Source organism: Eubalaena glacialis, chromosome 15, assembly GCF_028564815.1.
Source record: "Eubalaena glacialis isolate mEubGla1 chromosome 15, mEubGla1.1.hap2.+ XY, whole genome shotgun sequence".
NCBI classification, from domain to species: domain Eukaryota; kingdom Metazoa; phylum Chordata; class Mammalia; order Artiodactyla; family Balaenidae; genus Eubalaena; species Eubalaena glacialis.
The window spans coordinates 17346913-17369162 of NC_083730.1; the positions used below are offsets into that span (position 1 = coordinate 17346913).

Sequence of the window (22250 nt, forward strand, 5' to 3'; positions counted from 1 at the left end):
TTGACAGTATTCCTCATAAAAGTATACGGGACTAAAAATCAATTCGTTTTACCCAGTACCTTCAAACAACGTGAAAGTGAGAGGTTTAAAATAAGAAGCATGCAGCTCTGTGGCACATAAGAAGCTGCTCTTATCAAAAAAAGAAGAAAAAAGTGTATATTCACCGTTACCCAAAATATTAAAACCAACCCACAGTTTTGCCATTAATGTCTGAACGAGGGTATCATTACCGTTGGTGCCTCACCACCCGTGACAGTTGATGAACGTGCTCTCCCAGCTGGGGCACTGGGCTGTTAAATGATAATTTACATCAGTGAAATGCATTTCGGGAGACCACCCATTGCTTATTGAATCAGGAATCAGTGCTGGTGCAGCCAGTAAGGCAGGTGACATGAATCAAAATCTCTGCAGTCCACCCGGTCCAAATAAAGTTGAGCAACCACTGATGACCAGAAGGAAAAGAGGAACACGATCACCCTACCATCCAGAGAAGGCTCAGGTTGCAGCCCTGATCTGGGTAAACGATGAATTGACAACCTCAACGACGTGAGATGTCTTATGAAAAAAAAAAATGGAAAGCACCACTATTGTGCCCCCACTGTTAAATAATTAGCAGATTCTTAAATCTGTCAAACTCCGAAATTCAAGTAAGAGGCCACTGGTGATCAGTGAGTTCACAGCTTCACAGAGCACAAGGAAAGAGGGAAGAATCATCAGTTTTCAGGGAAGTGAGCTCTTTTGGCCAATAAAACTGACACTGATTTTTGAAAAGGAGAGAAAGCACCATGAATTCATCAAGGAAAATCACAGAATCATCTGAAGAGTGCCCCATTAGTCCATCACAGCTGATTGTTCTGTTTTGGGGGAGGACTGTACTGCATCCCAGAAAGGATGCTCTTGTCAAGCTTCTGACCTACCAGCCCTTTCCATGTATGCCACAACTGCATCTATTATGTTGATTACTCAGTTGACTAATGTACTCATCAATTCATTCTGTAAACATAAAAGACTTAAAGCCTAGGCAAAAAAAGTCCTTCGAAGTTGAGCAAAAATGTACACAATAGGGAAGACACCATGACTGCAAAAACTGTGAAGTGCAATCTTTCTTTCCCTTCAATTTTATATGCAATAAACAATGATCATTTCATTGCAAACAATTTCATACGCAATAAACAAGCGCTAACAGTGATCAAGGATTTGTCGTAATAAAAAAATTGGTCAAGGTCAAACATCAAGTTAAGCATGCTGAAACCACATAATATTTTCTCCTCCAAAACAAGAAACAAATTTACATAAAATTTACTCTTAATGTGTTTATTAAACATCTCCCAAAGCAGTTCTGGTCTGCTTTCCAATCAGAATATTCATTTTTATTTATGTCCTATATTATTAAATACCCTTTACACTTCTGTATTTCCTGCTAGTTATGAAAATTGTGGGAAAGTGGGAACAAATTATAGCCAACTCTTGAGTCAGTAGAGCTGCCTTTAAAGAGATGGTACAGAGGCTTTGCGGGTTAAGGGTTCAGGCCATTAGTAATGGAAAGGACTTCTTGCTGCCCACCCAGAAGAGTTCTTCCTATGTTCTTGAGATACAGGTCACTCAAACACAGCTTTAGGGACCAAATGAAGTTTTTAAAAAAGGAATTGTTAATGTTTAGGCCAAGTAAGCACATCAGAATTGGTATTAATTTGGATGGAAAAGCAAAACAATGGAGTTTTTAGCATTTCAGAGACTTTGGTGACAATAACAACTCTTTGTATTGGAAATTCACTCTCCTTGGGCAATTTGCTAGGAAATTTTAATGTCTTATGTATATGGTAAATGGATTTGCACAGGAAAAACTCTTCCTCAGTAGCCCAGATGATTTTAAATGAAAGCCCAAAGAGCCAGCTGATGGCTGGAAATGAGCATGGGTTACCGGTGGTAGATGGGCCTGCTCTGCGACCGCGTCGGTGACACTGCAGGACCTCAGCCTCGAGGAAGGCTCTCTCTGCTGAAGGGCAGGAAAGGAACACATATTCTGAGAAACGAGTTTCACTGGTTTAAAAAATATATCACTCAAGCCTATTCACTGCTCTTTAATATTAGAAGGTAATTAAATGAAACACCATCTTTTCGGGGTAATGAGAGTAATCTTTTAAGGAGTCAAGTATCTTCCATTGTCATTTTCAAGTGTCTTAAGCAGATGGGATAGAAATAACGTTAAAAATAAGAGGCCAAAACAGGAAAGGGGACTCCACAGATAACATTCGAGTGCTGCTTTAATAATGGAAAAAAGAAGCTAGAAGTCCTGTATTCTGCTTTGAGACGCAACCTCTGGGTAAATTCTAGTGGAACACGAATAGAGGAAGAGATACTGACATAACAGTTTTTAAACATTTATTGACTATTGTGACCAATGACAAAGAATCAGTTGGATTCTATTTCCAGGGGAACTCAAATATAATCTTCGGTGACTTCTGAAGGGTTAGGTATTTATACCTTCAGCTTCTGAATGGAGTTCAGAAGTTGTACAGAACAGGAATGAAGGAAAATAGGTGCGGTTAATCTAAAAAAAAAAAATCTAGAGTGTAATGTATAATATGTTCCTCTCACTTGTTTGTATTAATCTATATGGTTAAAAAAAAAAAAAAAAGACCACAGATCAGCAACAGGTCACACACACACAAGGCAGGGGTCTAATTAGCAACAGTTTTGTACATGGGACAAGTCTGTAGCATTTCCTCACTTTTAATATTTTGCAATCAGGAAAATGGGGTAAGGTCAAAGACAGAGTCTGCGGCAGTAAATGGGAAGCTTTTCAAGTCTTTTCACAACGGTTAGCATGAAGGATTCATCCTTTAGTAAAAGTTCATGCTGTTGTCCTTGAATACAGAGTGACCTTGACAAGCAAAACTGGAGAAGAACCCCCTACTCCCCTACTCCTCTCTTTCCTAGGCACTGTTATTTAATAGTTGAACCGGACTCAACATGAACTTAAAATAATTCTGACACTTGCACTTGGATCTTAAAGATATTTTATGAACCTAGAATAATTAATGCAGAAGCTCCCTATAAAAATAATGAGATGATAGCTTAATATCAGTGCTGCCTAAAATAATGGCTTTTCACTTGGTAGACTAAAGGTATACCACTGCTATGCTTCTGGCAGTACTTACTCCCTTTTATAAAGTTTTAAATATATGGCTTCCTTGCTTATGTTGTTTCCATAGCAACAGTTTTATCAATTCAAATATCCCATATATGCAAACTCTTTTTTTTCCTGCCTCTTTAGTACTAAATTTTCATCTCAGTGATATTTCTCTTTCTGAAGGACATTCACAGAATTTTAATACAAAAGCACATTAACTGAGTAATCAGTGCAACTCATGATACGGGCCAATGGTGTCTTTTAAAACAAAAACACATAACTGAAGGAGTAACAGTTTTGTGAGTACTTACTGGCTTTTACATTTTATGCAGTCCTCCTATTCATTTACATTTGATATGGCTGTAATGATGACTATTTTTCTAGGATGCCATTTTCAGCAGAGGGACTACCATCATTCACTACAGGACATCTGTAGGTTCAATTTCTCGAGAGACACTGAGACTGCATTGCTTCTCAATTTTATGCATGAGCAGGAATTTTCTGTGGGCTTTTTCTGCAAAGCTTTGTGTTGTCAAACACAGGTCTTCATGGTTGATGCTGTTGCTTCTCATTGGGGCTTAGCTCCACCTGAAGCATCTACAATGAATTTCCCTGATGGTTAAGAACCCAAGTTCAAATGCTACCCTGGTGACAGTGTCACAATTTCCCAACCTTTCTCAAGGATTGGTACTCTGGGACTTGGGAGATGTCTTCTATCTCCTGTTCTAACCTTGTCTTGGATGGGTCACTTAAAATCACGTCTTCATCTGTGAAACAAGAATGATAAAGCACACAGAGTATGACGTAAGAGGATTAACCCGGAGACCCAATGTCTCCCAGGTCCCAGTGCGAACACCACCTTTATGACAAAGGTACTCTTTATGAAGCTTTGGCTGGGAAAAGAAATTCTACAAGGTTAAAGCTGATAAAACACAAGTCATAGATTTGAGTTTTTTTGTGAATCGAGGAAGATTTTCACCTGCTTGGGCTAATTTTGGTATAGTCCTGCTTCTCCTAGGCAAGGAGGAACTTTGGAAAATGTCAGAGTTATCTGGGAGCTAGAAGACAAGACTGTTACTTACAATCAAAGAACCAAACTGCTCCCCATTGGAGTCCGGAGTGATCTGAAGTCGTCTGCTCAGCTCCTCAGACAGCTCCTGGGGGCTGGTCCGAGACACAGGCGAGGCTGGTGGCGGGGGCAGCACCAGGCTGAGGGAGTCTCCACTGATGCTCACTTCTTCCGAAATGGTCTCCCAAGGCTAGCAAGGAACAAGACGCTGTGGTAACTGCTAGGACGAGGGACCCTCTCATTCCCTGCCCCAGTAATAACCCTTATGATAACTGTAATTCACATTTACTGAGCACTCAGGAGGCACACAATCTTCTCAGGATCCATAAGGAAATAAAGACGACTACCCTGATTAACAGATGAGGACACTGAAGCAGAGGGAATAACTTGCTCAAGGTAACAGAGCTAGGAAGTGGTGGGGTCAGGACTTGAGCCAAGGAAGCCTGGTCCCAGGGGCTGTGCTCTTAGCCTCTTTGTAATAGCGCCTCTCTGAGCAGTGCTTTGCTTCTAGCACTTGATACTACCTGCATGGGTTACAAAAATATTCTCAGGAATTTGTTTATGATTTTCATGAATTTTCTTTTACTCTAACCGCTGAGGATTCACAATGAAAACAGCAGAGATGCTATAAGCTGTAAGTAAGCCCTGGTATAAAGTAACTTTTAGTGTATTTATTACGGCATCATTCATGTTGCTTTTCTAATTTTGATCACTGGAACATTTTGTGAATGATCTTCCTAACACAATGCTTAAAAAGAACAGATTTCTAATAAGTAAACAGAGTTGTTAAGGCAGCATGGAAGTTATGGTTTGCCGCCTTGCTAATTTGCTGTTCAATTTATATACATTCTTCTCCAGTAATTTACCATGAGCATTTAAGGGTAAACTTATGAACATTTCTATTCACCCAAATTTCTGTTTTCTTGGTAACAAATCTCTTTCACTATGTCAAAACTACTCAGTAAAAACTTGTATTTGGTACCCAAACAAGTTACAGGGCTACTTCAACTGCTCAAAGATGATAACCATGTCGCCATTGAACAAGAGATGGTTAGACTCTGGGGAAAAATAAAGGATAAAGTGAAAACATCTTAAGATTTCCATGCTAAAAATAATGTCATTCCCTTTTGTAGTAATGTAAACTATGTGTACTCATCAAAGATGGCTTTTGTAAGCACTTTCTAAGTTAATAAATATCCCGATGGTCATCAATCAGCTATGAGACCACGATCCTTCCTTTTTACACAGATTTACTGAGACAAGAAATTACGACATAGGATCAACCTGGAGAACATGGAAAGCAGGAGCTCCAGGGAGTGTGCCGGCAGAGCGGGAAGTCCTACCTCAGGGCCGTCTCCGCCCTCGCTGGGCTCCAGCTCCAGATCCTCGCTGATGTGTCTGCGCGAGCGGAAGCGCCGATGCGCTGCCTCCTGGTTGATCTGCCGGATGTTGCTGTCGGACTCGGAGGACACATCCCTGGGAGCGCAGGGTGAGGGTGGGAGTCAGGAGAACCGGTACTGACACCTGGTCCCTCAACACCAGCCAACACCCACCAAGGGCCTGACACCTAATACACTATCAGTGCTCTCACACGCAACACTGACAATCAGCTGGCCGTTCAGCAGGAGAATCTGCCACCATCTCTTGGCTAAAGCATTCTCCTAGGTCCCTTTCATTGAAATACAGTCTTTAAATGCATCTGTCCCAATATTTTTGAGTATCCTTCAGGCATATACTGCAGCACGTACTTTAGTGTTTAAGAAAGAAGAGAAATCAAAGTCCTCCATCCATCTGCCCCAGTGACAAGTGAGGCCTCTTGAAGGAGGTGACAGGAAAGCTCACACTCATGGCCAGTCCGTGGTGACCCCTCTCTAGGAGTCCAGCAATGACAAGGCCGTAACTTTTGGTCACCAACAATTAACCAATGAGTACAAATAGTATAAACTCAAAGCTGGGGTCTGGAGGGAAATGCTCCTGACCCAACGTGAACTTTTTCGGCCTCTGAGGATCTCATTTTGACAGAACCTCGGAAGCATGACACTGCATTTCTCCCCATTAAACTCCTTTTTAAAATTCATAAACATCAGGCAATAACCTCCCAAATCAACTGGGATTTGAGGAATGCTGCAACTTCATAGTCTTTTTTTGGCGGGGGGGGCGGAGGGGGGCGTCATGTAACTCTCTTAATTCAGGATGTGAAAAGCATTGAGTCAATCTTGAAAACTTTTGCACTAAATTACAGGCAATTCTCCTTTGGGAGAAATACTACTTGGAGGCTTTTAGAGTAGAAGTTTAAATGTCAAAATGTTTTTCAGAGAAAACCTTTACAGACTCTTTCAATAAGACACCATATTCAGTTAAAAAATGACATTGCAAATTAATATTTGAAAACATTATTTCAGACTAAATGAAATCCAGAATTAATCAAGGACCCTCATTATAGACTCTTCCTAAAACATAGGTTTTAAAACATTCTAATGAATCTCAAGCTAACTTATACTATTTTCCTATATTCCCCCCAAAGAACGTGCTAGGCCCCTGTAACAGTGAATAGTCTGCAGTAAGCAGCACTGTTTGTAAATAAACAGGTGACTCTTTAATGCCAGTTTCCAAGAGAGTCTGAATATTTTCACCAAAAATCTTTACATTTTTTAGCTTTACTGGTAAAGGGACAGTATGAAGGTTACCTTTCTTTAATCCACATTAAAATAAAAACTCTTGTTATTAAGATCTGAATGAAGCTTTACTGCCCAACATACAAATTTTTAAAACCTAACAGAAATATACATTTTGCATATTTTATAGTTGTATTAAACTATAACTGGACTAAAAATAGTACGTTAAGCAGGACTCCTCAGAAAAAAAATCGCATAAGGCCATAGAGAAACTAATTAAAATCAAGGGACACACAAGTATACTAACACAATTTCTGAAACCACCAAAACAGAATGATAAAAAATAACACTCTCTTGGATATGTTAGAAAATATAATATTGTCTTTGTGATTTTATACTGCTGCCGTGATTTTTATAGGACATTCAATTCAATTTCACTTTATAATGACTGGTCTTACTTAAAAATATTGTATATATAAAAGTTTCATCAAAATTTTAAATCTTCACTTGAAATGGCAGGTGTCACTTAGTCAATACCAAATGTGTGTTCCGGGTTATAACACACACTTGAATTGTTACAGGGATTTCGGAGAGGTTGAAAAGAATAAGGCTTTAATATTGCTATGTTTGCATTTTCTATCTCTCAGAAGTATATAAAAATTCCATTATTCTGCAAGGACTTATTTTAAAAGGGGCATTTAAAATCAATTATGCTAATCCTCCTTATCCAACATGTTTGAATAATTAGTAACCAGTGTGAACCAGAAACAACTAAATAGCATAAAGAAGAAAGATGTCTCTGATTCTGAAATTCCAACCCTGGGCTTTTTTATGGTCTTTAGTGATAAAATGAAAATGTTCATACAAGGGAGGCCTTTTGCCCTTAATTAAGCAATTGAACGAGAGGGCTGTTGAAACTGACAGGAAGTTTAAATGGTCACTAATGGGAAGATGAACATTTAAAAATACGTCTGAGCTGGCAAATTAAAACAGAAACATGATTTTATTGGGTGCAGGGAAAAAATTTAAGAAGGGGCTATTTCAATTTTCTTCAGTCATTAATTTCACATATATATTCTTCATTTGACTTTCATGGGAAATATACAAATTAATAAAGAGAAAAAACCCCATAAATTTATCAAATTCAGTGCCAATTAAGATCAGTGTGTCTGATCATTTACATTCATATACATCAGTGACTAATGATGACCTGAGTCATTAAGATATGATTAAATTACTGCTAAGATGGGAGACGGCAGAAGTACTGAAAAGAGTTAAAGTAAGTGTTTGAGTCTAACAAGTTCATTTATAGTCTTAATGCAATTCCTTCATGTTTTTAAACTTGTGCTTTTAACAGTAAAATGTTTACAGTTTACATTTAAATAGGATAAGGACAATTCTAAAATTAGAGGCATTTTAAAGGCCACTGTCTGACCTGAGAGGGCTGGGGAGTGTTCTGTGGCCGCCTTCCGTCCGGAAGCTCTGCATCCAGGCCTGGACAGTTCACTAAACCATGTGCCTGTACCCATTTTTCAGAAGTGACTCATCTGTAGTCATTCATTCAATTAAAAGCTCCTACCTTGTGCCAGGTGCTAGGGGTTGATCTGTGCGTAGGAAACCACAGTCCCTGCTCATAGAGGCAGTAAGAGTATCATGTGCTCTGTGTCCTGACAGGGAGTCACAGGGCTTTCAGAGAGACCGGGACAGAAGACGTCCGGTGCTCCCAGAGGAAGGGATAGTAGGCTGACATCGGAAGGTTACCAGGGGAAGGGGCACGTTCTGGTTTTATTTTTTTGGGTGGGGATTGGGGGTTAGCACATCCATGGGGCCAAGAAGAAGAGAAAGTAATCAGAAAGCAGCTATGCATGATCAGACCGCTCTGCGTTTCTGACTGTGGCTGGCAAGAGGCAGGGTGAGGAGGACCCTGTAAGAACAGCCTGGGGGCAACGGGATGTCAATGAGGACTTCTCAGGGGCTGAAGTTTGGAGCGCAAGCCTGTAGCAAACTGGGTAAGAAATGAGAGTCTCCACGATAGTCTTAATCCTCTGCGCAGCATGTGATCATCACTTCTCTATCTGACTTCCTCAGATACAGCCTTTTAATAAAGACCCTTCTTAACATCCATTCCCCCCCAACACAAACTTGCAGTATTCTGTGAAAACTGAGTTACACAAAAAATCATTTTTGAATTAAAACAACACATTAAAATAACCTGGAGGGCTTGAGGGCTTCTGGTCAAGCCAAATAAAGTTAAGGAAAAAGAACCCCACATTCTCAAACAGTTCAGACAGGATGAGGAGATTACTGTGAAAACCGAATCTTTTTCCTCATCTAACTTTTCTCTTGCTTTCTAGAAGTCATGCTTCGTGGAAAGGAGGTACCTGGCAGGTCCCACCTGGAGCCCTGCAGACGTCCTTCCTGGCTCAGCTGCCTCACTGATGTGGACCATCATGCCACTGATTTCTGCCTAAACTACAGGTGAACATGAACTCGGAAGAACCACAGTTTCCCTACTGATGAGCCAGCATTTATACAAGTGAGAGCTTGTATAAATTCCCTCATTAGAGTTTCACAACTCTGTGAGGAATCCCTCATTAGAGTTTCACAACTCTGTGAGGCAGAGAAAGTAGCAATTGTCCCCAGTTACCTCCTAAATACAGACTTCGGTTGCATAATTATTAATGAAAGTGAACATTTTTCTATGTATGTACTGGCCATCAGTCTTTCTTTGTGAGTTGCTAGTAGTCACTTTTCTACAGAGGTCATGACACTGTGGTCCCCAGAGAGTGCTGTTTTCAGGTGTTCCTTTCCTATGACCTTTAGCAAAGGTAGATAAAGGTACTTTGTTTACGGTACTGCTACCAAGATTCTTCTGATCACTACACGTAACCAAGCCCAAGGCGGTTACTTTTTTTTTTTTTTAACTACAAATAACTAGAGTAGTCAAATGGCTTACAACAGTTTTAACAGCTATGGTCATTAATCAAAGGGAAATAGTGAAAAAAAAATTGAATAAATTAAAAGAATCAACTAAACCATTTCCATTTCTATGGGAAAAAATTACAACAAAGAAGAGTTCAACATCATCTGGATGTTGGGATATTTATGCTGTCCTGGGAACAATGAACTGGTGCACACACCGTGTGGTCCAAAGCTGACCAAGGACGGCTGATATTCACGAGAACCCACGTAGGGGCTTAGGAAGGACTGGCTATTCACTGCTGCAGATTCTGCAAGCTTTTCCTCTAAACCAAACAAAATCTAGACTATACTTCTTGGCCACCTTTCCTACCTATGCAGGTCATCTTTGCAATTTCTAAAGATAAAAGGGTTACTGACAACACCATCCATCCCATTGCTAATACTTGCTAAAAACCATCAATAGCAAATTTCCTTCAGAGTCTGGGTTAAAGAGAAAATTATCTCACCTCATATACTTGCTTTTATTCATATTGAAAATTATACAATTTAGTGGTAATTACCTCCTTGTCTTGACTGCTAGGGAGGTCATGATTTCTAGGACAATTTTTTCCTTTTCTGTTTTTACTATTTTGTTTTTGCCTTTTATTGTACATTAATAGTTTTAGGTCTTGCTGTATACTATCATTCAAAAAACAAGCTGCTTCAAATCCTTTTTTATAGTAGTTGAGGTTTAACCAGTGTTTATATGCCATCATTAGACCAAAAATGGTCGAGTGAACAAAACAGTAATCAATTCACTGTATCCCTGAGGCTGGCAAGGGATTAGAACCAACCGTAATTACCAGTTGTGAGTTAGCAACCCTCCCATGTGTTTGTAATTATATCAAGGGGGTGATCTATACATTTTCCAAAAAGGAAAAGAAAAATTTTGAGAGAGTTTCCAAATCAAATAATTATGGAATAAAAATCCAGAAACTTAAAGAGCCAATATGTTTGCTATTTTCCATGATGGGTTAGCCAGGAGAGGAAGCTGAAGAAGGGGAAAGTGATGTGATCACCAAACGTAAGATAAACCGAGGAAAAATAACCCCTGCTTTACATCTCACGAATCTACATGAAGAAGTCCTACAAAATAAATGCGTGTTTACAACAGGAGAACCTGATAGGAAGGCAAGAGCTTCTTTACAACCTACAAACTCAGGCTCCCACGCTCTTTAACTCCATGAAGAGGAATCCTGTTGTACTGCACGACCACGTGCTTTCACCGGTACAAGATGTACTTCCCAACCTCGTCCCAAGGCGCTGCCACGTGCGCACCTGACCGCAGAGCGTGGGGACGTGTTCCTGACCATCGACGGTACTCACATTAGGCTGGGTCGGTGCCACTGGGTGGTCCGGTTGTTGTGGTTGACGTAGTAAGTGCGACCCAAGTTGTCCACCTTTTCTTCCCACCCGGGGGGCAGGGGAGGGGGGGGGAGCTCCTCCTGGTGCTGAGACGCCGAGTCATTCGAGTCAACAACTTCCCAGCCGGGCTGTGGAGCACAGAGGGGAGATGGTGAGGCGGCTTTGATGGCTACAGTGCACGTGTGCCCTTCGTCCTCGCTCCTGTGCTCTCCGGCTCTGACGGTGGCTTCCTGCGCCACATTTAAAAAAATTCCCAAAATAGGGCAAAAAAAAAAAAAAAAAAAAATCAATTCTAGGAGCGTCTCAAAAATATTCTGAGCCGTGGCCAGTGAACTGCGCTGTCCTCTAAGAAGATGACACTGCAGGGTGCCACTCGGATGGGGATCTGCACAGGCTGTCACGTTACCTAAGTCACATTACACTCTTTTCACATTTCGTGTTTGTTATTTTGACCTGAAGGCCTCCGGGGCCGTACAAAAGCCTTGCCAACGATACGGGTCACACTACAGCTGTCGTCTTTTCAACACCTCCGTAAGGTAAGAGGGAGCTGGGAAGACGAGCCCTGCAGCACGTGTGTTCTCGCAGAATCCGTGGCCTGCCCGGGCATCAGGAGGCCCGGGGCGCTCTCGCTCCCCAGGGAGGAGGGGAAGCTCCTGGGCTGCAGGGAGGACGGGCAGCCAGGTAGCCAGGAGCAGCCTGGAAGCTACGGCTTCCTACTCAGCCCTTCCCCACCTGCTGCTGCTGCATCAACAGGCCTCCTGGTACCAGAGTCAGAGGTGCTTTTTTTGCAACACATATTTTCGGCATTAAGTATTCCTTCCTGACACTCCCTAGTAAAGTCACTGGAAAATTAAGTGATTCACTGATTACTACAGTTGGAAGGTTGGAAGAGTGTGAAGGAAAAAAAAAAAAAATCCTTGGATTTGAGATAAAAATCTGTGGATGTGCTTATGAAATCTTAACATTCAAGACTGCCTACCACCCACTTCAGTCCTCACAGAGAAAGATGAAAGCTTGCACATGAAATACTGCCTGGTAATATGACCTCTGGGTCTGAGTGGGGTTCGGTTAACTTGCCCATAATGCATTATTCACACATCATGTATATGCAACAGCTGCAAACAGATGTGCAAATAAGCCACAGAGAGGTCTTGTAAACGGGCGTTTTCAGAACAATACGAGAATTTGTCTAACAAAACAGCACCATCCGAAGCCTGAACTGAGAAGGTACCCATGGTAGAGGTACGTGACTGGAGAGTTAAAAGGTGGCCTTGCCAGGAAGGAACAAAAGAAAATTCCTCTGGACAGCTAATTCCAAAACAGCATTTCTACCTAATGCACGCTCTCACCTGTGGGCCAAATGAGTAAGAAACTTGGATGAGTCCCTAAATTATTTTAGCCACTTGAAGCAATTCCAAGTGCTAAAAGGAATTTACAAAGAGCTGCAAGTCCAAAGAAATAAGAGAATTAAATATGTGGGGAGAATTTCACATGGCGGTGGGCTGTTAATAAAACAGGGGTATAGCAGTTTAGAAAGAGACACCTCTTCAATTATTAGTGTTATAACATGAAATGAAAAGTTTATCTTTTTTGCTAAAAACCAACACATCGGTAGATCTGTCAAAGACGTAGATTCATGGACACATTGAAGTGTCTTCATATTTAAGCTTTATAAACTTTTATTTCCTTAAATTATAAAGTCTTAAAGTAAAACATCAATATGCTCTTAGGCAAGGAAAACAGACCGAGGCCCGAAGCCCTGTAGCTTACCTCCATCTCATCCCTCGGCTCACTGTTTTCTTCATCTTGACCTCCGTTTTTGGGCATATAGGCCATTTTCAATCGCAAAAATCCCTTAACTCGAGATTTATGACTGCATGATGGAAGAAAATTGGTTATAAAGGATGTGACTTAGTTACATCTTTATGATGGTTCATATTTACGATGCTTTAAAAAAAAAATGCAATAGGAAAAGAAGTTGGAATTTTCCTCAGAGAAAACCAAGAGCCAAAGCATAAGAAACGGCTGCAGCCCAAAGCCTCACCTTCTTGGTCTGAGGAGAAAATCCTTAAATGTATAGGGTCGCTCCATCGTTGGATCTTCTGTCTAAGGGAAGAAAACGTAAGTTTCAATACTCCTGATAGTTTCGTATTTCAGATACACCCAGGTGGATTACAGAGAATACATTTTCATGTTTTAGAACGTGAGCCTGGCGAAAACAGAGTTGGTTCCTTACCCAGTACTTGACAATTAATTACACATTTCGTAGGTCACAAAGCTTTACTCAAGAGCCACTAGATGTCACTATCAACACCCATTCTTAGGAGCCAACCTCAGCCTTAGACAAATTACAAAATTAGAGTCGTCATTGCCAAGTGTAATTTCTAACTGCTGGGTGCAGGGCTCAATCTCACGCTGCTGATTAATTCTGGAGAACCAGGGGTCACTGGTGCCTGCCTGCTTGTCCCTGTGATTCAAGAAACCTAAAAATGCAGTTAATAGGAAAATATGCAAGATCAATCTATGAATGCAATTTGACTTTACTTTTAACATTAAAATATCATGTCATCTGAAAGACGGTTGCCTCCACAGAGACTGTCCTAGGTGGCGTCATCCATCAGCCTTTTGCTGGTGCTTATTTCAAGAAGCTATGAATGTAGTGGTGGTATTTATTCATTTTTGAAAGAAATCAGTATTTCATTGTGCAAAATCAGATGGTCAAAGTAAGCAGGCAACTGGAAAAATAAATGTTACTATTTCATTAATTTAAAAATACTATGTGCAGTAAAACTTCAAATACCTAGACTCTTTAATTAAACACAATTAAAAACATTTACTTCTGTAGCAAGAGAGACAAACCACAAAATGATTTATTACGTATCAGAAGGGTATGTGTGTGTATATGCATTTATATTTGTAACATTATCCGTTTATGTCACTCTCTGCTTTAAACTCGCGATGGCTTCCTACTCTGCTTATAATATGCTGAAAATTCTTTCCTACGGACCTATGAGGTTAAACATGATGTGGTTCTTAATTACCTATAACCTCACTGGGAACCAGTCTCTCCACCGACCCCATACTCCACCCGTCCTGACCTCCTCTGTCCTGCGTGCACATCACATCTAATCCTGCCCTAGCAGGTCCTTCTGCTGAACAGCTCCGGCTCCAGATGGCCACAGCGGTCTCCACTTTGTCATCCAGGTCTGGGATCCCAAGTCACATCTTCAGACACCACATCCTAAATCGCCACCATAGCCTCCCTTTATTATCCTCTGTCACAACATCCTGATTTATACCCCCCTTTCCACCATCTGAAATTATCTTGCTCATTTATTTATTAACTAGTTTATTAACATCCATCACCTGTAGAATATAACCTCATGAGATCAGAGACTTGGATTTGCTCGCCACTGTGTTCTTAGTGCCAAGAGCATTGCCTGACATGAAGTAAGTACCTGTACAAGTAGCTAATTAACCCACCTGATCTACAGTAAAGTACCGAGGCCACAAAAATTCACCGTCACTCAAGAAAGTCAGTTATATTCTCTAGACTTTTTTCTAAATTCAGACAAAAAAAAAAAAAAAATCAGAGAACTTACCAGGACTCTAAAAATGGAACTGTCCGTACACTACATAGTTTAAATGACAGACACCACACAAATCAAGAGGCAGACGTCTTAGGTCTGTGTCTTGGCTTTGTTACCGACAGAGCCATGTGGCCAAGGACAAGTTCCTTAGCCCTCTGTGTCTCAGTGTCCTCATCTACAGAGTAGGGCAGTAACAGGATCTTACAGAGTTGTGACGATTAAACCAATCATTTGAGCTGGTATCAATACATAGCAAGTTCTCAGAAGGGTTCCTGGCACATTTAACAAATGTTGGCCATTGTCATCATCAGCCAGTTCTACATTTTCATGTCACTTGTGAGCACTGCCAACTCAACACTCTGCAGAAAGGCAGGGCATTAAAAAATGAAATTTCACCTCCATGTAAATTCTCCAGGGTGAACAAGACGGTGATCTTGCAGATAACAACAGGATTCTTCCTGGCACCACTCAGGCTCCTGCTGGATCCTGTTCCCTGGAGAAAAGCCCAGGGGAGACTCCCAGGACAGCACTGAGATGGTAGAAAGCCATCTCAAACAGGTTGATGCTAACAATATTATTGGCCAAAATAGATGCTGCAACCTCCTGTTCCGGGCCGTGAGCATTCCAAAGAAAATCTTCTGGTTACACAGCAATTTCATCTTAAAAAGATTTGTTGCTTCCAACAGAACTGCAGTTACTTTGACATACATGTAATGAGGTAAATAACTCTGTGGGCAAGTGGAAGGGAATGGCCTTATGAGGACCTTAGACTCAAAAGAGGGATGCAACAGCTAAAAGCACCCAGGCCTTAGACGGAGCCCCTCCTGCCCCCTCGGCCCTTGTCTGCACCGCAGATCAAGGCTGAAGACCCAAGGTCCGGTCAGCCTTCTGATCACTGGGCAGGTCACCTCCCTCTCTGGGCCCAGGTGTTCTCACCTGTAAAATACAGGGAGTGGATAAATGGTCTTTAAAGTCCCTCTAAAGTCTATGATACTGAATTTTGTACACGTGAGAGGGAACCATTACCCTGGTACCAGCTGGAATTACAAAAGGGGTGTTCATCATCTGAGTTACCTTCAAGCACAATTAAGGTGCCAAATAATATCACCACCACCCCAAAAATGCCTCATTGTAGGAAAACTGAAATTCAAGTTAACCCTGGTTACCTTGAGTGGCACTTGACTAAAATAGGAGAAATTAATGTTTTTAAAATAGTTCTCTCAACCCCAGCACGTTTCCCATAGATACAGAGATTTTGCATCTGGTAGGGGTGATGCGCTGGGACTCAAAGGGCAGGGGAGACACAACTGACAGACGAGGCAAGGAAAGTTTCCGAGGCATAAAAGGCAAACACCCACCAGAAATGTCACTCTGTTGTTAACACAAGTCTTGGAGTTATTTTTGTCTCTAAGTAATTATTAAAGACAAGTCATAAAATCCTGTATGAACTTCTGGGCAATGACACACAGGATTTAAAAGACAGATGTAAAAATGATAGTGTTCTTTAAAAAAAATCAGTAAGAATAGGACAGTTACAGGGACTTCACCCGTGGTCCAGTGGTTAGGACTCCACGCTTCCACTGCAGGGGCACAGGTTTGATCCCTGGTCGGGGAACTAAGATCCTGCGTGCCGCGCGACGCGGCCAAAAACAGAGTAGATCCTGAAATAGGAGAAGAAAATGCTACAAGAACAGGACAGTTACAGCTAAGTTCACTCCTGGTGCCACACTGTAAAAGAATAAAATAGAGGCGCTCAGTTTGAGCTGCACTACAGACGTCAGGCTGGTAGGACTACCTTGCTGAAATACAGTCTCCATCTCCGCTCTCCTCCACGTGCCTCCAGCTCGTCACACTGCCCAAGTCTCCCAGGTAACAACGTATGTCATCACAGTCGCCGTGCCTCTGCTTACAGCCAAGGTGCACTTTCACAGAGCTGGATGGAAACTATGTGTATGCCCTCATTTTATAGGTGAGAAAAACAGGCCCAAAAAGGACTGCTAACTTATTAAGGTTACCAAGGCAACCTGCCCATCTCCAAGCGCGGAGTCAACTATTCCTGAGAGATCTTTTAAAGCTTGACATTTGGAGACTTCTGTGAATATGAATCTATGTTTTCTTAATTCTCAGATCTGCATAAAAGGTCAGATGACGAACCTTATTTACTGTCCCTCTTCCCGCCTCGTCTTTTACTCACTCCTACCCACACTCAATAATAAATAAAATGGAAACAAATATTAAAGACGGGTGGCATATTTGGAATAGAAGCAAAGGAAATAGATCCCTACCATTCTAAATTCCTTGGGTCCAATTTCCTATCCTTTTTCTTCCACAAATAAAACTGGAAGAACTGGTCTGAGAGCCAAGAATGAAAGTGAATGACAAGTCAAAACTATTTTCTTTCATCTGGAAGCATCTGATAAAGCACCGAGGAATCCATGATCAAAGGGGAAAAAATAAGTTTCTTTTCTTTCTCATTATCACTCTTTACTCTTTCCTGTTTCAGGGACAAAAACCTAGCCAACACTGGCCTCCTTGGTAGTCGAGGTAGTGAGGCTCTAACATGCAGAGCACACCGCAGCTTCACACAACCCTCCCGGCCCCGTCTCTCTATTTCAAGTGGCCTCCTTCACTCATCTCCCTGGCAGAACTCCAACCCAGACTGTCCCAATGCTCACAAGGGCACACAATTATCCAGAGACCCAACAGTGGGCAGTGGGCCGAGGAGGACCCGTGGTGCCCCAGTCTGAGATGTTCAAGTGCCCTGACCCTCTGGCTCTTCCTGGTAGGCTTCTCGGGATCAGGAATTTATAGCTGCAAGTAAGGACAGCTTAGGAGAGCCATTCCTAAGAATTTAAAAACATGGTTTTATACTGCAAATGCCACTTTCCACCAGCAACTGCACCCAGAGGCCTCTAGGACTGTAGCAAGGGAAGAAGGTTCTTTAGCGAACAACAGTTACTAAGTCTAAACTATGTTTTTCAAAAAGCACACCAAAACCCCACAAAGTAGGATATTTAAACGATTAAAAATAATTTCCTAACAATCGTGAGAGGTTACATTAACTTCAGTTTTGTGGCCTTGAATCTTCTCCATCAAGTTCCTGATTTAGAAAAGAGCTTCATTCAAATGTTGCAACTTCTTAGACCAGAATCAAGGCAGAGATGATTCTTTTCTAAATGTAGAAAGGTTCATGCTATCTTGGGGCAACAAGATAAAGCTTAAAATGCCTTGTAGTAAATAAGTGTGTATATATGCCAAGATGGAAGTGTATGCAATTAGGTATTTTGCTAATATAGATTTTAAAAATAATAACAAAAGATTACTTCTCTTCTTTATCTTAATATCTATGATTCCAAATTTCTGGGCCTTTTCTCTACCTAAATTAAATACTCTTGGTATATTAAATATGTAGAACTATAGAGAAACAGCCTCAGGTAGGGGAAAAAAGCTGAATGAAAAAATCACCACGTAAAACTTGGTGTGGGAATCCCTCCACCCCCAGTTCCCTCCAACAGCCAGAATTATTATCTTAGGAAAAGGGCATCCAGAATCATGTATTTTTCACCTAAGCCAGAGAACTCTGGTCTGATCTCACCTGAGCCATCTAATAGGGTGCCATTTGCCACGTGTGGCTTTTTAAATATAAATTTTAATTAATTAGAATGAAATAAAATAGATAAATTCCGTTCTTCAGTCACATTAGCTACATTTCAAATGCTCGGCTACCACATGTGGCTACCGCGATGGTGGCCCTGCTAAGCCACATGAGTGAGGAACCTGCCTCACTGATTCTTCATCAGAGGGTAGAATTATGTCTATCAGCAAACATCTGTTAAAGGAATAAATTCTCTATCAGCTAATGGGGCTGTAAAGAATTAATTAATAACCAAATACCCAGTCGGATTTGTTAAACCTTGAGAAGGCTTGGAAGGGTGGGCAACAGCAACTTCACCGCCACATGACTGCTCTCCACTACCTTCTCTCATTATTAGTAAGACCTAAGTTCTTTAATCTAAAATTTGATGACATCAAACAATACTGAATCCACAGGCCACATAGCCATACATACATAAACTGCCTTGACAGTGGTCATATAGCTATCCAGAAAAGAGCATCCATTATTTATCCACAAAATATATTCAAATGCTAACATCCCTTTTACATGCCCACACTTGTGTTATCATACAAAATTAACCGTGCTATTTTCCCATGAGTGTCCTACACATATGATCAAATATACATATGAGAGCACCTCAAATCTTGGGACCAAAGCCATATATCCACTCAGAATATGCCGGTTGGGTTCTACTACCACTTAGAGGATAAAGAATGCACCTTCACCTCTCCTGCTCCCTTTGTGGTCCATCTTGGAGACTGTAGTGGGCTCCACAAAGCCAGTCAATTTTAAGGAGGAGATATAGCACTCCAGTGTAAGCTCATCTTGGGACAGACTGAAAACTGGGAGGCTCCATTCCTCAACTGGCTCAGCTCCTGTGGAAGTCCTCAGTCCTCTCTGGTCTCTCCCTCTTCCACTCTTTAACCGGCTGGCTTCTATTCCAGCCTGGAGCCTTGGCACCGCTTCCTTCTCTGAAAGCTCACTCTTGCCTCCACCGAAATCCAAAGGTAAAATGTTCCCTCTACTGATGTGGTCTCTGAAGAGGAACACTCTTCTATTCTCTGGGAGTTCCACTCAACTGTTCAAAACCAATCTGCACTCAATCACTCAAGGGATTGTTGGAGCAAGTTGTTTAAAAATTTCACCTACACCTCTTAGAGTTAATACATAATTTGCCTTGACTGTGATGTGGTTTTTATGTTGGGGAAAAGGGAGGTTGGGGACACCCATGAAAGAACTGGCCAACCAACCAACACTGCCTAAAAATGTGAGGCGGTTACAGCTTTAACCTGAAGAGCACGAAGAGAAGACCCACTGATGTAGAAATACGTGAACAGTCTTTCTGCACAAAGGCTGAGACATCCATAGGCTCTCAATGTGACTTTAAAAGAACAATCAGGGTTCTGATGGCTTATGCCATCAAGCACAAGCCCACCTTCCACAAGCACCTTGGAGCTTCAGGTTTTTATACAGAAACAAACAAAAATATTCTAATGATATTACTTTTGCTTCCGATCTTTCGGAAGGGAAGGCGCTTGAAACCTTTCTTCCTTAACAGCTCCCCTGAGTAAGCAAGAACACAGTGCTTGCCATCGTGTTCCTTCCCAACAGAGCTTCACAGCGTCCTGGGTGAGACACAGTCTTTCTTGGTCTTTAACAGCCAGCCATAGCTAGAGTTTCAACACAGCAGGAGGCTCACACTAGGTGGTTTGAGTCCTTTTAGCGTGTAGACTACTTATACTATTTGCTCACATAAAGCATTTAAAAACGTAATAAAATGCCCTTGGAAGGCAGAAACGTTTGACTCATCCTCTCTCAGGTGCTACTTTAGGCACTTTGTGCTGCCCCGGGGAAGGAGGGCCGGGAGCTGGAACACGAGACCATCTACCTCCCACCAAGGAGGTCTTGGACCCCTCATTCTATCGATGCTGGAACGTGCGAGCGTCACCTTCAAGCTCAGTTAATGTCAACAGCCCCAACTGTTTTGCTGCTCATCTGAGTGGAGAGGAACGGCAGCACCGCCACACACGCTAACCCAGTACAACTTCTGAAGCCAGAGTGGGTGTTTCCAGCTGACAAGTTCACTCAGTACCAATAGCATCTTTTCTTTTGTCTCTGTGCTGACTGAGAAAGCCATGGAAACACTAGCTTGTATAGATGTAGCCCAAGAGAAACAGCATGGACAATTCTAGACAAAGGGAACAGATGTTTGATTAGACCCAAGAGGTGAACTTGAAAGCAGGGACATTCCAGTGACAAGGAGGAGGGGTTTGACAGAAGCAGGTAGCTGTTTTGTATGATGTGACAAAGGAAGACAAACTAAGGAGCAGACGAGGAAGCAGCCAGTGACGCTGCCAGGCATCCGTGGGTGGTTCAGAGGCACTTGATTTTTACAGTTAAGCTATCTCCTATCCCCTTGAAAGGACCACCTTCTAGAAAGGGCCAGGGCCAGAGTACACACGCTTCTCCACTGTGTTGAGGAAATGCCGCCCTGAAAATACACCCGAACTGCAGACGGTTAGAAACTGCTGCTCAGAGCACGCGCTATAAGGCAGGTGACCGTTCTTACCGGGAGATGACTAAGGGGTATGTCCACCTGTCCCAGGAAGTCGTCTCGTGTCTGTTGAGAAGAGAGAAAAGAATTAATGTTTCCATCTATCTGCTGAGTGTCAGCATTCTTAAAAGTGTTTCTTTACAAATAGAGAAAGGTCCAGGGCCTGACATGGGAGAGCAGGGGGGATGGGTTGAAGGCAGAGACCCCGGTGAGGCACAGACAGCCGTCGCCTCGGAGACCAGTGAGCCCAAGCCCTCACACACCTGACCTTTAGCTGCCTGAGACTCTGCAGGGCATCTACCACCCAACACATTGGAGACAAATCCTCTCTCGGACCTGGGGAGCATGCGATCAGTCAGGGAAGGGACACCTGGGACCCCAGAGGGTTTGGGGGCACAGCTGGCCCAGTTTAAAGAGAAGATTGTAAAGAAATGTTGGGACCATTTTCACGAATATTTATTAAGTGCTATAAACAAAAGAGCTCCTTGAGAGCTGAGAGTCTTGGGAAAGAGTACAGAGTCCAGTTATTAATATATCTTATACATTACTTATTAAAAAATGGCACTGAACTTTCAATCTAGTAAGTACACTGCTTCAGAATCCAAGATCACGCATGAGCTACTGGTTACATGTTTGGACACACTGTGCTTCTTCCCCTCTCCATCTCCCACACAGACCTCGATGAAATGCATGTGGAGAAGCTCACAGGTGCCCTTTCAGACTCTGGGAAGCACAGGAAGTCATAACTCAGGGTCAGGGGTCCCTGGTCTGGACCATGGGGTGTCCAGTAGGTCATGCTGACACAATGTCCTGCTGTAGGAGGGCTTGTGTCAGAGCCTCTGATGCTTAGATGACCTGCGATGTGAACCAGAAGGAACACGACGACTTCTGTTACCCGTAAAAACACACAGTTGCTTCTACCACATTCAAAATGCCTATTATAGCTGGAAAGTTCTTCAGACATAATCAGACTTGTCCTACTGCTAGCTTGGGGAAAAGCCCAAGAGACAATCCAGACCTCCTAACTCTGAATCCTGGGCTCTTATTTTCACTCTTTACTGGTTTCCTATGAAATTTTCTAATTTATAAAACATGCTTTTGAAGCGCACTTGAAAACATTCTCTTCTTGCATTTAAAAAGCAGCAGCAGATAAATGTGAACAAGATTTACTGAAATGATTTGCTCCACGCTTAGAATTTCCTTTTATGTGATTAACTAGAAAACTATCTGTCTCCTCTAAACAGTACATGAAGGATAATGAAAAATCAGTTACTACTGGCTGAGCGTGCACAAAGCAGGAGAAGAGCCCCCATCCTTCTGATAAGACTCTGCTTTCTTTTATTTTCT

General features: G+C 41.9%; 1 protein-coding gene across 8 annotated transcripts in view; it reads right to left on the reverse strand.

The window, feature by feature from the left end:
* NEDD4L (NEDD4 like E3 ubiquitin protein ligase) overlaps positions 1-22250 on the reverse strand; it is a 336292-nt gene that overhangs the window by 61375 nt on the left and 252667 nt on the right. For 5 of the 8 annotated variants that reach the window (XM_061170522.1, XM_061170524.1, XM_061170525.1 and 2 more), the window contains 8 exons: positions 20919-20969; positions 13188-13249; positions 12914-13016; positions 11105-11271; positions 5546-5678; positions 4216-4392; positions 1922-1996; positions 231-290 (listed from right to left, as the gene is read on the reverse strand). In XM_061170522.1, coding sequence (XP_061026505.1) covers positions 231-290; positions 1922-1996; positions 4216-4392; positions 5546-5678; positions 11105-11271; positions 12914-13016; positions 13188-13249; positions 20919-20969 — 828 coding nt within the window. The remainder of the gene's footprint in view (positions 1-230; positions 291-1921; positions 1997-4215; positions 4393-5545; positions 5679-11104; positions 11272-12913; positions 13017-13187; positions 13250-20918; positions 20970-22250) is intronic. The other 3 variants (XM_061170523.1, XM_061170520.1, XM_061170519.1) reach the window with 2 other exon arrangements.